Here is a 15,940-nt window from a genome sequence, read left to right on the forward strand (position 1 = left end):
GCATTTTAATAGAATCAAACACATTAATCTCCTTCTTTTGGAATGTCTTCTGTGGCTTAAAAATCTGTGAATTCATCATCCTTACCCAGGCTTGAAAAAGACTTTCTACTCTGTTTCTTATTTTTTATTTTTTGAAAACAAAACAAATCACTTTATAATCCATTCTGACAGAAGGTGGGTATCCAAATCAAAGTTTTTTCCAAATAGGTAATCTGCTTGATCATCACCAGTTATTAAAGAACCCTTTCTTTCCCTGTTGTTTGCCATGTCTCCTCTGTCAACTTTAAATTCTTACTCAGGACTCCGTCGGCGGAGTGCTTCCATCCCCGCCCCTGCCCCCGCCCTTGCCCTTGCCCTCGGGAGCTCCACTGCACATGGACGGACGGATGGACGGACGGACAGACAGATGACGGAAGGGTCTCCGTGGGGCTCTGTGCGCAGCAGCCCAGCCTGCGGCCCTCTGACTCCCCGTCACGCCTCGAGAGAGCACACGGGCTCCCCACACTGTCACAGCCAGGGTGGCACCTGTGTCCTGAATTTAGATGGTCATTGTTAAGGACCCCCACAAATTATGTGCCTCCTAAGAGGGCATCCGCTACAGTCTTCCATGCAGCCGTTGTTCTGGGAGGCGTGAGCCCGAGCTGGGGCCAGTGTCAGCACCGAGCGGCACCGCATGGCCCTGGCCCCGATGTCCCTCTTTTCTTTGCTCCCCTGTAATGCCCCGCACACCAACAAAACCACAGGAATAGAGGAGAGATCCGTGCTTTCCAGGCCGAGGGGCCGGGCAGGTGTGACTCAGAGGGGCGCACAGGGGAGGGGTGGCTGGCGGAGCTCTGCTGCGTCCAGAGCGTGGGCGTGACTCGCATCTGCAGGCGCACCTGGTTACGCTGTGGGCTTGGTTCCAGCTGCTGTGCCACGGTAAAGCCGGTCACTTCCCAGTTGTAAAAGCGAGTATTTGTGGGGCGCAATGGCATGAGGTGTCCCTGTGTATGTGTTAAAACTTATAAAACTGTACTCTGAAAGAACAAGTCCATTTTACTGCATTTTAATTTAAGAAATAAAAATTTAAAACACATGCTGTTTTAAGGCAAAAAATACAGGAAATAATAAAGAGGGAAGTAAAAATCTAATCTCTTATGCCTAGCAAAATGATCTGAGAAATTAGTCTTAGTATGCAATTTAAAAATGGGTGTTACAGAAAAAAATTGGCATCGTTTAAGTTTGTTATTCTTTTAAATACTCAAGGTCTAGGGCCGAAATGTAAAACACTAACAGCTTGGTAATGAGGCATAAAATCTTAATCCTAACAATATTTTAGAGACTTTAAAAGCTGTTTTCCATCTATACTTTTTAGTGTAACAGTAGACTTTAATTGAATAGCTAATGTGACCTTTATTACCAACATGCTGTGCTTTTTGCATGGCCTAGCCTTTCATACAAAACAGACCCGTTAAAAATAACGCCAGTCTTTGAACGGGGAGAGCGAGGCTTCGGGAGGAGCTGACAGGAGGGAGGGAGTGCCCTGCCCGCTCCCACCTTCACCTGAGACTGCCTCACCCACCCGAGGTGGGGCGGGCCTTCCTGCAGTCACAGCTCCTGTTGAGAAGTTCCCGCCCACGCCGGTGCCTTGACGGAAAATATAAGCCTTTTAGCCCAGATGGTAGGAAGTGTAACAGCCACACCCTGGGATGGGTTTCCAGTTATTGGCCTTTTCAGCTTGGAGTCTAAAATCTCTCGTACGTCTGTGCCGTTCTGGAAAAGGCCAGGTCGGCAGTTGCTGGCAGTAGGGGTGGGGGGGCGGTGTGACTCCAGAGGGGTACAGGAGTGGGGGGCTGGGTGAGGGCTCTCTTGCTCCGGGGTTAAGTGAAATCAGTAGTCGGGGGAAGCCGCGGTCTCTCCTAGGCCTGAAGGGGCACAGGAAGGCACAGTTACTGGACACCTGTGGCTGAAGGAGAGGGTCGCCCAAGAGCAGATGAAGCCTGCAGAGGAGAATGTGGCCCGGCCCAGCAGGGAGGGACCAGGGAATGACCCACCTGCCCACCTTGCCTTCGAGCTGCTCCTTCCCCTTCCATCTCCTGCAGGCGCCTCCCACTGGCCAACCCAAGAGCAAGCCGAGGCGCCAGAGGCCAGCTGAGGCCACCCATAGGGCACCATTCAGAGCAGACAAGGGCAGACACTGATCTAGGTGGACAGAGGAAGACTATCCCATGGGACCTGCTGTTTGGAACCTCAACAGCCATTCGGGATGAAGCAGATGGCGGTGTCTCCCTTCCCCCCTTTGCAGTTGGCTTCCCTTCTCCTTCTGCCAACCCAGTTTCTGACTCCTCTGGGAACTGGAGTGCACAAGGGAAGGAGAGAAGTAGGGGGCGGGGGGAAGTGTGAAAGTTCCCCCTGACTGGTGCGCTCTGAGCTGGAAACTGCAACTCTGGGCCTGACGAGGGTCAGAAGGCTTCTCCTTTCCTGAGAGCCTTGGCCCGGTTTTCAGATTTCATGTGGGGATGCATCGCTCCTTCTTTGATGAGGGCAAATGCTCGTCCCTTTCAGCTCAGTGCTGGCTTCCTCCATGGCTCCTGGCAATAGAGAAGGGAGACTTCGGGTGAGGTTTGTTGGCTCCTCCAGGTAGCCGTCTTGGGCAGGAGCTGAGGTGACCCCCGGTTGGCCATGCACACACACCTGCTGTCTTCCCTGTGGCCCCTGACCAATTGACATGGAATCATTCCTCTCTCAGCCGCACCTGTTTCAGCAACCAAAACAGGGCTGTTTGCCTCATGGCCACTTGGGCATCTCATATTTGTTGTCCACAGAGCTCAGCACAGACATCCCCTGCCACCCTGCTACAGAAGCACGGGGCGTGCTCAGTGTGTGAGCAACACAGGACAGTGGGGACCCAGTACTGCAGGAGGGGCGTTTCGACCTGCTAGCTGTAAGCCACGGGTGTCTGACCTTTTGGTGTCGCTGGGCCACACATTAAATACACTAATGAAAACTGATGAGCAAAAACAAGGTTTTAAGTAAATTTACGATTGCGTTGGGCCACATCTATAGCCTGCACACATAGGCTACACTCGGCCCACGGGCCTCGGGTCGGACGCCCCCATGCCCTCCTGGTGAAGGGCTAGGTTGGACCACCTGGACACCCAGGCTGCTTTCCCTCCCATCCCGGGGTCTGTACCCTTAGTCACACCTGCACAGTCCTTTCTGCCACCAAAGTCCCATCTTCACAGTCCCGGCGAGGATGTGGACACTGCCTGGGCTTTACTCTGCCTACACGGTAAATGGGCTCCTCACACAGTGAGTCTGAAGAATTGTTTCAGGGACAGGAGAATTTTAATCAAATCCCTGTTTCTTCTCTCAGCATGTGCTCTGGCCGTTGGGAGGTGGAGACACGGGGATGCAGAGTCAGCTTGATCTTCCTTGCTTTTTAAAATCAATTTGTAGTATGACTTTACTAAATTATTTTGTTTACCTTAGATTTGGAAATTTCTGAAAACTCATTGCTGCCATTTAAGATTCCATATCGAACAACTAATCCATGCAAATGTTTCAGAAATAATGTTTGAACATTTTTTTAAAATCCAGATTTGGGCTTAAAACCACCAAGAAAATCAATTGGAAGCAATTTCTAGCATCACTGCATGATCCTCAGTGGACAGAAGTTAACAACACAGTTCCCCTGACAAGAAAAATGTGGTAGGTAAAAATGAAACTCCTAAACTTTGGTTGCAGAGATCTTAATATGTAAAAGGAAAGAGATTATCTGAATTACTTTTCCTTCCTTTATTGAATGACAAATTAGTCTGCAGAGAATAATTATGAACTTTCACATAGTGATTTGCATTTATAAATTTCTATACATTCTTACTTAGAATTAACTTAAAGCTATAAGGCAGGTATGATTATTATTCTAACTTTTAGATGAAAAAAATGAGACCACGAGGAGTCTTAACGAGGTCCTGGGCTCGGAGAGCGGCGGGGGCGGAGCCAGCGCTCTGAGCTGGGGCCGCGTGTGCGCACAGAGTCACGCCAGCACTGACTCGGGCCGCACGTGCACCCTCCGCCCTCGTAGAGTTGGGTGTGAGCGCGTGTCTGCGACGTGTTCCGTGGGAGGAGCAGTACAGGTCAGCTGATCTTCCAGCCACTCTGCGGGGACGGACGCTGTGGGCCGCGGGGTTACTGCCTTGAGTGCCGTTTTTCCTGAGTGTTCTAATTCCTATTATAATTTTATTGGCTGGTTTATTTTTAGAGAGAGAGAGAAACATCGACTTGTTTTTTTCACTTATTGACGCATTCATTGTTTGATCCCAGTATTCGCCCTGACCGGGGATCGAACCCTCAAGCTTGACCTATCTGGACGACGCTCTAACCAACTGAGCCACCCGGCCAGGGCCAATTATAACTTTAGATTAGCATTGTCATATAAATTGTAGTGGGGGCCCTGAACTCTGAGAAGTACCTCACAATATGACACTTTGGAATTTAGGTCTGAGAAGTGTTTTGTCTGTACTGTTGTGCAGCCGGCATCGACTGCCCGTACAAATCACAGAGAAAAAGCTTTATGACCTCAGCACGTTCCCGGGAAGCGCTGGGTCCCACTGCCCTAACACATGTAGCACAGGCCGAGTCCCCATCCCTGGGGTCCGAGCTGTGTCTTGGGTGTGTGCACATCGGCGACCTGCCCGGTCGCCGGCCTCCCCATGCTCACGGGGGGGGGCACCTGTGTGAGTTCATCTCTTCAGTGACGTTACTCCTGTTATCTTTGTAGTTTTCTGGTAGCACCATGTCTGCGGAGTGGTAGACCACGTGAATGGAAATGTGAATTTTGTTTACTTGGAAGCAGTGGTTTCCAGCTGGGGGCAGTCGGGGCTGCCCAGGAGATATTCAGCAATGTCACGAGACATTTTTGGTTGTCCCAGCTGGGGTGGAGGTGCCCTCCATATTTAGTGCGTGTGGCCAGGGAGGCCGCTCATTATTGCACCGTGTCCCAGATATCACCCCCACCACTCACACCCACACACACGTGCGCACATAGGAACTCCCTTCAGCAATTCCTCTACTTTAGTTTTCTGAAAAGCGGTGGTAAGGGTGTATGTGCTTGTGTGTTTTTGCACAACTGGAAACAGTAGGTGGCTTAGAGGTGTTGCCCTGAAGCCCCCAACACACCCAAGCCGTGTAGAGCCAGTGAGCTGATCACTCATTCTTCAGTTAGTGGGGGACGTCGGACGGTCTGAGCGATACTGAGTGATACTGAGCAGAGCAGCGTTTCACTATGAGATGCTGCAGCCCCTTTCTGACCCAAGTGCATAGTGCGCTGGCCTTGACCTCCAGCTCGGGCGACCTTAGGCTCTCAAGGCTGCACCGTGGCGGTGGGCCTGGCGAGGGATTGTGAGGGTCGGGTGCCCTCCGTCCTCACGTGGGCGAGTATGCGGCCCGGAGCGGGGCAGCAGCCTCGGTGGGACCGTGCCGTCTTTCCTGGTCCTTTTTGGGACCAAGGCCCACACTGACAGGATGGCCGATCGCAGCTGACGGCAGGGGAAGAAGAGAGGGCAGCACACGGAGCGGGCCGTGGCGGGCATACCACGCCCCCTCCCTCCCTAGTGTCACCCTGACCGAGGGACGAGGGGCCACACTCTCGCAGGACACTTTCAGGACAGACTCGCCCCCAGGGAGCCGTCACTGTACTTGCTGTGGTGTGCGTTTTTCTTCCCATTAAGAAAGAACTGTGCAAGAACATAATCTTATTTCTGTTTTTTTTTTTCCTTAATCATCTTGCTGCACTGACTCCAAAAGTCAACTTCGCAAGGAAAACGTGATCACCAAGTTGTTCGGGCACGGAGACCACCACACGTCACTGAAGAAGGCTCTGCTGGTCATCAACAGCGTAAGGCTTGGGAGCCCTTCTCGGGGGGACGTGCGAGGAGGGCTGGTGTCGTGGTCAGAAGGAGAGCAGTGGGCAGGCCGTGTGTCTGGTCACTGCTCCGCCGCAGACCTGTTTGGAGCTCCCGCTGTGCGCTGGGAGCTGTTCTGAGTGCTCAGGAGCCTCAGACGGGGTCTCCAGGGCGGGGCCGGTTGGGAGGCCAGGTGACCCGAAGGCCTTAAGGTGCAGGGAGCCACCTGCCGGGGCAGGGGGGAGCAGTGAGCGGCCGGGGCGTTACAGATGGAGGGACCAGTCACCACTGACTGTTGAACTCATGAGTCATCCAGACCCATTGAACCTTCCCCTCAACCGGGAGTTCAGGTTCATAACCGCCTCATAGCCCATTGCAGGGATGTCGTCTTGGCCCTGGGACAGCCTGTTCGGTCGTTTGATTGCACGTTTGATTGCACTGCAGAGGGTGGCCGCTGCGTGAGTTTGCGCCTTGCTTTAAACCATTAGCTCCTGTCCCACTTTTATGTATATTTTAGAAAAGCAGCCTTGGTGCATTTTTGATATGTAGGCGACATTTCTCAAGTTCATTGTTTACTGAGCCCATTCAGTAAGTGAATCTCTAATAAATAACCAGCACTGCAGTGAATGATTTTCCCTCATGTACGAAGGAGGAGCTACTTGGCCTCCAAGTCACGATGCCTCCAGAGCCTACTGCTGAGGCAGGAGCAGGCTGCTCAGAGGAGCGGCGCCCGGGCTAGGAGCCCCTCGGGACCTGGAGGGGCTTCAGGTTGCGAGGTTTGCACTCTGAATGGGTCATGGCAGCCCCTCACCTCACAGTCTAACACGCCGTTGCTTGGGGTTTTCCAGCAGCGTGTGGATTCAGAGATTCAGGGTTCTGTTTTCTGTTGGGGACATCTCAGTGGGCATACCTGTTGTCATGAGTCCTTAGGCCTAATATGGCTCAGCCTCTCTGAATGTGCCAGGCACTGTCTGAAGCGACAAACTGGTTTTCACAACACGTCTGTGAGGTGGACGCTGTTACCATCTTCACACAATGCTTCTGTCTCATTCTCCTTTGCTGGGGAAGGGGAGCAGGGTGGGTCACACCTGAGGCCCCCAGCTCATGAGTGGTGGGGCTGGGATTCAAACTGGCCGCCCCAGCACAGGCACCAGCAGCCCTGCCCCAAGCTGTCCACGTCCACAGTTTGCTAGCAGGGGCTCCCTTAAAGATAAATAAGTCTTTGTGTGCTCACCCACCTCAGCTTCTATTAGTAAATTTAAGAAGTAATGTAATTAAAAGTGGGAAATCTGCCTCTCTGTTCACGGAGGGTTGTGGTAATGCTGATGCTGCAAATATGAGACCATTGGTCAGTCATTGCTGGGCCGTGCAGCTGGAGAGCAACAGAGGCATCATGGAGGTGAGGACGCCGGGCCCACCCCATGCAGGGCCCCCTCGGGCACAGAGGCTGAGCACATGGGTGGGTGATGGCCAGTTCTTGCCCATGTGAGCTCACACGCTCAGTGCCACAGACAAGCAGCGGCCATCGAATGCCTTAGAGGTGCAGAGTGCACGGCTTCCAAGTAGGATGGCCCACGCTCCACGTGCCTGGGTCTTGGCCACGTTCTGGCCCCTGGAAGGAGAAGGAGCAGAAGGAGGGACGAGGAGGGGGCGGGGCGGGCACCTGGCCTGGCTGCAAGGACAGCCACGAGAAACAGGTCCGTCTCCTGGTGCAGAATCGTTAGAAGACCACTTACATCTCCGAGTCCTGCATCCCAGGCAGCTGTAGGCGCCGCCTCCGCACGCTGCTGCCGTCTCTCCTAGTGGACCCAGTCACTCATGTCACAGTCAGCTGTGGCCCCCTGTCCACCACCCAGAAACCGTCTGTACCCCGTTGATCCACCTACTCTTATTTTCAGTTCACATGATTGTGTAAACAGAAAGTTTAAAAGAATCTCCAAAAATATAAGGATTAATATTAGAATTTAGAGGGGCATCAGCTACCTACCATGTACAAGGTCAACACACAGTGATCAATATTATTTCTATGTACTGCGAGAGGCAATTAGAAAAGAAATTTTTAAAGCATTGTTTCTAATAATATTTAAAAAATCAAATACTATGAAATATATCTGACAAAAATTGGCAAATTCTCTATGTCAGAGATTACAAAGATGGGTAATAGAAATCATACAAACTCTTTACAAACTTTGAGAACTTAGAGGAGGAAGGGACACTTCCATTTCCTTCTCTGAGGCCAACATTTCCCTGACACCAAGGCCGGGTAAGGGCATCACAAGCAGAGAAAACCACAGTGCAGTGCCCTTCGGGCATCAGCAAACCAATCCCAGAAGCTCATAAAAAGGATGCTCTGCCCACGTGGGACTCATCCGGGGATCTCAAGGTCTCGTCAACCTCCAAGATCAATCAATGTAATGCACAATAAATAGAAATAAAGACAGAGCTGCACAATCATCTCAACAGATGAAGAAAAAGTGTTTGAAAAACTCAGCACTCATTCATGATAACAACTTTCAAGAAACTGGAAATGGTTGGGAACTTCCCAAGCCCGCTCAAGGCGTTCGTGAGAAACTCATAGTGAACAGTACAAGACGACAGGCGGAGCAGGTGAGGGCGGCTCCTGCTGCTTCCACTCGACCTCGTGCCGGGACTGCCGACAGCAGGCAGAAGGGAAAAGGGATAAACGGCATTTGGAGGGGGAAGGAAGAAGCGAGCCTGTCTGCATTCACATGCCATGTGTCTCGGTCATAGAAAATTCTAAGCAATGTGTGCGCGCACACACACACACATGAGTGGCCGGAACTAATAAATGACTTCAAGGTTGCAGGATCTGAGGTCAATATGCAAAAGCCAGTTATGTTTGTATAAACTAGCTGTATACAATCAGAAAATGAATGTCAGAAAGCAATTTCTTTCCCAATTGCATCAAAAGAGAATAAAATACCTAGGGGCAAATTCAACAAAACAAATACCAGACTCATACACTGAAATTTACAAAACACACCCTGGCTTGTGTGGTTTCAGTTGGCCGTTGTCCTGCGAACCTATAGGTCATAGGTTCTATTCTCAGTCAGAGCCACCCCTGAGTTGTGGGTTTCGTCCCAGTCTGGGCACATCTGAAAAGCAACCAATTAATGCTTCTCTCTCATATTGATGTTCCTCTCCTTTTCTCTTTCTCTCTCTCATTTTCCTTTTCTCTAAAAAAATATACGAAACATTATTAAAAGGAAAAATAGATGTAAATAAATAAAGAGACTGTCCTTATATGTGGCTTGGAAAACTCATTATTACAATTGCAGTTCTCTCCAAATGGATCTACAAATTTGATGCAAACCACATCAAAACCCCAGCTGACTTTTTTTTGGCAGAAATTGAAAAACATTTTAAAAATTCATACAGAAATACGAAGTTTGCAGAATAGCCAAAACAGTCTTGGAAGAGAAGAATGAAGTTAGAGTACTTAACTTCCAGGCTTGGAATGTTGGCATAAAGCTACAGCAGTAAAGGGAGAGGTGTGCTGGCCGGGGGGTAAGGGGGCGGACACAGTGGCCCCCGGGGGAGGACCGAGAACAGGGTAGCACACCCTTCCTCGGTGGTCAACTCAGGTTTGACAGATCCACTGGGGGAAGGAATCATCTTTTCAACAAATGGTGTTGAGACAGATATCCATGTGCAAGAAGACAGATGACCTTACATCATACACAAAAGTTAATTTAAAGTGGACCCTAGACCTAAACGTGAGAGCTAAACCAGTAAAACTCTTCGAAGACATGCATAATCTTTGTAAGTTGTGTTAGGCAAAGATTTCTTACATAGGACACTAAAAGCATGATTCGTTGAAGAAAAAAATCAATAAATTAGATTTATCAAAATTTAAAACTTCTGTGCTTCAGCAGATATCGTTAAGAAAGTGAAGAGGCCACAGACTAGGAGCCAATATGTGTAAGTTACGTACCTGGTGAAGGACCCATATGTGGAATATGTAAGAGCTCTCAGAACTTAATAAGACAACCCGATTTAAAAAACGGGCAAAAGATTTTTATAGACAATTCACCAGAGAAGATATGGGCATGGCCAACAAGCACACAAAAAAATGCTGAACATCATTAGACATTCGGGAAATGGGAGTCAGGCCACAGCGAGACACCGCTTCCCATTTGGTGATACATGGCTGTGCTCCACCCACTCGGACAATAGTAAGTGCTGGTGAGGACGGGACTCTAAGACGGCTGCAGGGAGTGTAAAACAGAGCAGCTACTGCAGAAAACAACACTGTCGTTTCTTTAAAATTTAAACAGCAATTTACCATACGACCCAGCGAATCTACTCCCAGGTATCTGCCCGAGAGAAATAAAAGCATATGCTCACACGGAGACTTGCCTGCAAATGTTCATAGCACGTTAATTCATAATCCCCAAACTGGAACCAACCCAAGTGCTCATCCACTTGTGACAAAATGTACAGAGAGTGGCGTTTCCATACGATGGAATTGTAGCCGGAATAAAAGAGAGCAAAATGCGGATCCAGGCTACACCATGGATGAACCTCAGAGACATTATGCAAAGCGATGGAAGCCAGATGCAAGACACGTACAGATGCATATGTTGTAGGATTTTATTTACATGGACCATCCAGGGAAAGGCAAATGTGGAGAGACAGACAAGAGACCATTAGTTCCCTTAGTCTGGGGATGGAAGTGGGGAGTCACTGCGTGTTGGCACAAAGTTTCTTTTGGGGTGAAAATGTTTGGAGATCAGGGGTGAGGATGGTTGTGCACTGCTGTAAATTTACTGAAAATCACAGAAAATTAATTGCCAATGACTCCTGTGTAGACGCTAAAAAATCGTCACTTTGGAAGCCAAAGATAAGCGTACCCAAACCCTCTAGATTACTTAGTTTTCCCAGGAGAGCCTTCTGTCCTTTTCAGACTTTGGACCCCAAAGTAAGAGCTTGTCTATTATTCATAATAGCTTTCTATGAGGCACGGGTTCTTTATTTCCCCTGTTTTTCTAGTTACCAGTGCCTCTCAGTTTTGTTAGTTAATTTACTTACTGGTGATGCTTTGTTTTGTGTTTTCAAATTCTGGAGGGGAAGCTTGCCTGTCCATATTTTGCTCCTACTATGTTTCTTTGAGGCAGCAAGGCTGACATTTTTCTTGATAAGTAATTGTCCATTTACATAATAGCTGAGGTTGGTGATCGTGAAAAACAAGCATAATTAATATCCTTAGTTGTAAGTGAATTGCCGGGAAGTTTCATGTCCCTTGCGGCTGAGCCACGTGGCCCTGGCCCTCGGGTGGGGTTGGGGCAGGAAGGGCTATTCAAGCCTTCCATGACAACCAGCTGTTAGCCTGTCCCGACGGGGTCAGCCTTTGGGGCTAAAGGGGCTTCCTTCCTCCCTTGGGGCCGTGGGCCGCCTCGTCCTCATAGAGAACACCCTGGGGGCTGCCCTTGCCAAGTTCTGGCCGCCCCCCGCCTCCCGGGGCTGCCGGCACACGGGTTCTGTAAAGGTCGTCCATTGAGGTTCTCCAGTTTCCTAGCATAATTCTGTTTAGCCAAAGCTCGAGGTCTATTAAGCAGTGCTGAATATATATAATGCTTTTCCTTCCTTTTTTCTTTTTAAAAATCCCCTTAAATGCACTCTCATGCCCAGAAAGCAGATGGACAGATGAAAGGGGAGGAACTGCGGCACATCCTGAACTGCATGGTGGGAAAGTTGAGCGATTCAGAGTTCGGGGAACTGATGCAGATGCTGGACCCCGGGGGCACGGGGCTGGTCTCCGTGCGCGCGCTCACCCAGCTGCTCGAGGAGGCCCCTCTCGTAAGTTTTACAGCAGCTCCCAGTCTGCATTTCTCTGTCCGCGGAAACTCAGCGTCCTTAGTGCAGTCGGAGGTGCTGGTGAGTGCGGTTTGAAGAGACGCACGACTGCGCTTTGACTTTCTCAGCTGACCTAACTTTTAATTAAGGGTTAATTAAGTGTTGAAGAGTGCTTCGATTTGGACTTCTAGCTTCTAAACCGGGCCGGGGGCCACTTGGTGTTTCTGAGAACCTGTCCCCAGCTGAGACTGCCTTCACCTGCAGAGGACAGAGCTTGCTTTCTGGGAGCGGGCAGCCTCGCACAGCCGGGTCTCACTGCCCCACCGGCCGGGCGTGAGCGGCTCCTCCGGTTTCCGTCCGTAGTTTCAGAGCTTGAACGTTAGTTCACCTTTTACTTACATAATGACTGCTTATTGCCTCTAGTGACTAACACTTGCTTTTAATTTTTGTTTCTTTTGACTGAAAATGGACGCAGTTGATCATTAGAAATGCTTCCATAACTGTAATAGCTATTAGCATTTTTAGATTTTAACAGGTTTTAAAAAGTCTGGTTAGTTTCCCCTCCACGCCTGCTCCCTGGCCCCCCAGAGGTGGTCCCCGCCCACCTGCCCTGCCCCCCCGCCGAGTCTGCAGGGTGTCCAGTTGTCCAATATTATTATTCCTTGTGGACACTGCACTTGACCTTCTTTTTCATTTTTCCCACGCTGACGGGCGAAGAAAGTGCTGTCTCCTCCTGTCACTTCTCATTCACCCAATTTCTAGGTGATGGATTTTTTCATGTCTATTGTACTTTGAAACAATAAGTGCAAGTTCAACGTTCTTATTCCCATTTCCAGATGGGGATCAGAGGGCAGACTTGCTTGCTCAAGGTCCCAAAGCCGTTAGCTGACCAGGGGCAGAGCTGACCAGCACGTGGGAAGACCCCAGAGCTCCTACTGCCTGTATGAGCCACTGGGGTCTCCGTACTCTCTCTTTCGCAACCAGACAGGAAAGCCGTCCTCCTGTGCAGACTCAGGGATGCTTCACCCACCGGCTCGGGACTCGGTAAGTAACGCTGCCCTCGGGGCCCCAGGGTGCCCCCGCCCAGGCCACACTCCTGCAGCCGGAAACACTCTCCTTTCTCGTCAGGTGGAAGCCATGGTCTGTGACGCCGTCGGCAGGAACGTGCAGGCCTTCCGCAGCATGCTGCGGTCCTACGACCTCGGCGACACCGGGCTCATGGGCGCCAGCGGCTTCAAGAAAGTCATGCACATATTCTGTCCGTGTTTAACGACGGAGCATTTAACAACGTAAGATTTTCGGTGCCGAGGCCAATTCCTGTCAGTTTTCCGTCACGTCCCCCTTTCTAATCCCACACCATGTGTAGGTCCTGGCTGGGCCCCCAGCTTCGCACAGTCTGCTGCAATGAGCGTGTGCAGTTGTACCATTAGGAAATAGTAACAAACACAGTGTCAAAAGAGAAGCAGGTCCGTTCTGTTGGTGGTTTCCTGGGTTTTTCTAAAATGTTGGTGTATGCCACACTTCCGGGGTGAGTACTTCCGTACCTGCGCAGCACATTTCTCATTTAAATTTTTGTTGACATTTGTTACATCTTTACAAACCATGAACCGCACGTACTTCCATGATGCAGTCTGAAGAAACCCACGGAGCGTGTGTGCCCGTGAGGCCGTCCCGGGCTGTCCATCGCACGAGTGAACACGTTCATCCCCCCCCAAAGCTGCCTCGTGCCCCTTGCAAGTCACCTCTCCCGCCCCAGCCCCGCAGCCACCGGTCTGCTGTCACCATTTGCGTTTTCCAGGCTTTTCCATAAACAACAGTGCACACAATGCTGACTTTTCCCAGGCTTTTCCCCCCAGCAGAGAGTCTGAGACCCGCTTGTGGCCACACGCGTTCCTGGTGGGCTCCTTCTCATCGTGGAGCAGCGTCCCACTCTGGAGCGCACACGCTGTGCGCCCATCGGTGTGGGTGTTGCCCGTTGGGCTGGTCACAAATGAAGCTGCACGTGTCACACAAGTCTTTGTGGAGACACACATCTTCATTTTCCGGGGGGTGGGACGGCCAGCTCCTCTGGTAAGGGCAGATGCAGCTGCCAAACCATCTGCCAAAGGGGCCGCCCCATGCGGCGCCCTGCCCGTGGTGGACGGGTTGCGGTTACCCACACCCTCGCCGACACCTGGTAGGTCCGTCTTTTTCAGTTTCAGCCGTTCTAATGGGTGTGCTCCACTTACCTTTAAAACTCAGGCTCTGCAGTCAGTTTCAGGATGCTGCTTCAGGACGAGTCCTCTATAAGAGCCTGTTGGCAAGCCTGGGGGTTAATGGCCCGCCCCCCGTCTCTCCGGTTCTCACTCCGAAGGACCGGCTGTTCCGTGAACGTGTCGGGAAGGAGGAGCAGCAGCAGCCGGATTGTTCTGAGAGGTGCGATGAGACGAGACAGAAGCACAGGTCAGACCACAGAGCCGTGGCCCTGACCTCTGTGGTCAGTTCAGTCCCGCAGAGCAGAGGTCCCCGGGCCGGTTTCCGGTTCTGCCCCTGGTCAGCGCGCACAGGAGAGGCAGTCAGTTCCATGTCTCTCCCTCTCCGTCTCCCTCCCTTCTGCCCTCTCTAAAAATAAATAAATAAAACCTTTTTAAAAAATAGAACGTACGATAGAAATGGGCAAAGAGCACTGACTGGCGTAGCTCAGTTGGTTGGGCCTCTTCCCACAAAGCGGAAGGCCCCGGTTCGATCCCCGGTCCGGGCGCCTGGGCTGCGGCCTCCACGCTCCGTGCCTCGTCGGGGTCCCTGCCAAAGACAGTCACAGTTCCTCACCCTCTCTCTGAAAATAAGTACAGAAAACCTTTAGGAAAAAACCCTACAGAGCCTACTGTGGAAAGGCAGTGAGTAAATATTTATTGGCTAAATGAGTGCGTTAATATTTCATTATTTTAAATAAGGAAGACGGCAAACTATAAATGCAGTGTCGGGATTTTAGAGCAAGCAGAGACCGTGGGAGTCGCCGAGCTGACCTGTGAACTCTAGAAACGAGGGCACTGGGAGGTCCGGGCCTCGCCTCGCGTCTCCCCAGCTCCCGGTCGTCCTGGCTCCAGAACGTGGACCCTCGTCTCCCGGGGAACCCGCCTGCCCCCACGGCCTGCACTCACATCCATTCCCCTCCAGAAACGTAGGTTCCCGGCCTGTTTAATACTGCTCACCAAATACGCCTCTTCAGCCAGTTAACATTTCCTAATCAGAATGATGGAATGTCTAAATGATCGCCAAATTGGATGGTAACAATAAAACACACTTAGGAAATCTATTAAAAATTGGACTGATAAACACTCTTGCCCTTCTTCCTTCTGAAAACACAGGTTTAGTGCTATGGAAAGATACTATTTTTAACTTACTTCTTCCCATCTTGTAATAAACCCGTAAAGGAAGGTGAGACGGGGAGTGTTGAGCAGACCGCCCTCTGTCCCATCCCCACTGCAGAGTCCTCCACCGCAGAGCAGCGGGGTATTTTAATGCAGTGCTAATGAGATTTGACTCTCTGGGCACTTCGGTGGTCGCCGTGTTGTAGATGGGCAGCAAGATGATATTTTAAGAGAAGGCTAACTGTTCAGTAATGAGCTATAGCTGCCTCCTAAAACTGGTGAGAGAAGCAACAGCCATTAAGCATTTCATAAAACGTGGGCATTGCTGGGGAGCTCGTAAATGTCGCCAGAAGCAGGAAGGAAGGAGTGCACGTTCATTCTCTATGGCCACTTGTTGGCCATTGCCGCTTCCACCCCGACAGCACGGCCCAGGAGACTTCCGGAGGGCCAGAGAAACAATTGCTCTCCAAACGCACGTGCACACACTCACGCTCTCTCACACACACACGCACACGGCACGGTACCTCCGTATTCTGCAAACCAAGTTGATTTTATAGATCAACTTGCAAAAGCTGGGGACTTCCCTCCCTTCCCATGGATGTGTGATCCCTTCTGTGATCTGGTCACCACAAAGCAGCCTGCTCAATTAAAGTCGTTTTCCTAGTTCACAAAAATATCCCTTTTCAACTGTGTCTGCCTAGTCACTCGCCATAGCCAGCCAGCTCAGGGCACAGTTGGAAATCTTAGTGCAAAGATGGCAGCGTTCTTCTCCCGCAGCTCCCACCCCACCCGCTGCCACATCCTGGCAACACGGGGCCCACCTGGCACAGCTGCCCCCCTCCAGGTCTGGCTCTGCCCCCTACAAGCCCTGGGCATGGGAGTGGTCCC

The 15,940-nt window shown here is 50.8% G+C and overlaps 1 protein-coding gene across 3 annotated transcripts in view; it reads left to right on the forward strand.

The window, feature by feature from the left end:
• Nucleotides 1-15,940, forward strand: part of EFCAB6 (EF-hand calcium binding domain 6) — a 156,124-nt gene that overhangs the window by 70,382 nt on the left and 69,802 nt on the right. For all 3 annotated transcript variants that reach the window (XM_053662262.1, XM_053662261.1, XM_053662263.1), the window contains 6 exons: nucleotides 3,580-3,690; nucleotides 5,788-5,878; nucleotides 11,538-11,705; nucleotides 12,687-12,746; nucleotides 12,831-12,991; nucleotides 13,944-14,117. In XM_053662262.1, coding sequence (XP_053518237.1) covers nucleotides 3,580-3,690; nucleotides 5,788-5,878; nucleotides 11,538-11,705; nucleotides 12,687-12,746; nucleotides 12,831-12,991; nucleotides 13,944-14,117 — 765 coding nt within the window. The remainder of the gene's footprint in view (nucleotides 1-3,579; nucleotides 3,691-5,787; nucleotides 5,879-11,537; nucleotides 11,706-12,686; nucleotides 12,747-12,830; nucleotides 12,992-13,943; nucleotides 14,118-15,940) is intronic.

Source organism: Artibeus jamaicensis, unplaced genomic scaffold, assembly GCF_021234435.1.
Source record: "Artibeus jamaicensis isolate MK-2021 breed Jamaican fruit bat unplaced genomic scaffold, CSHL_Jam_final contig_233, whole genome shotgun sequence".
Taxonomy (NCBI): domain Eukaryota; kingdom Metazoa; phylum Chordata; class Mammalia; order Chiroptera; family Phyllostomidae; genus Artibeus; species Artibeus jamaicensis.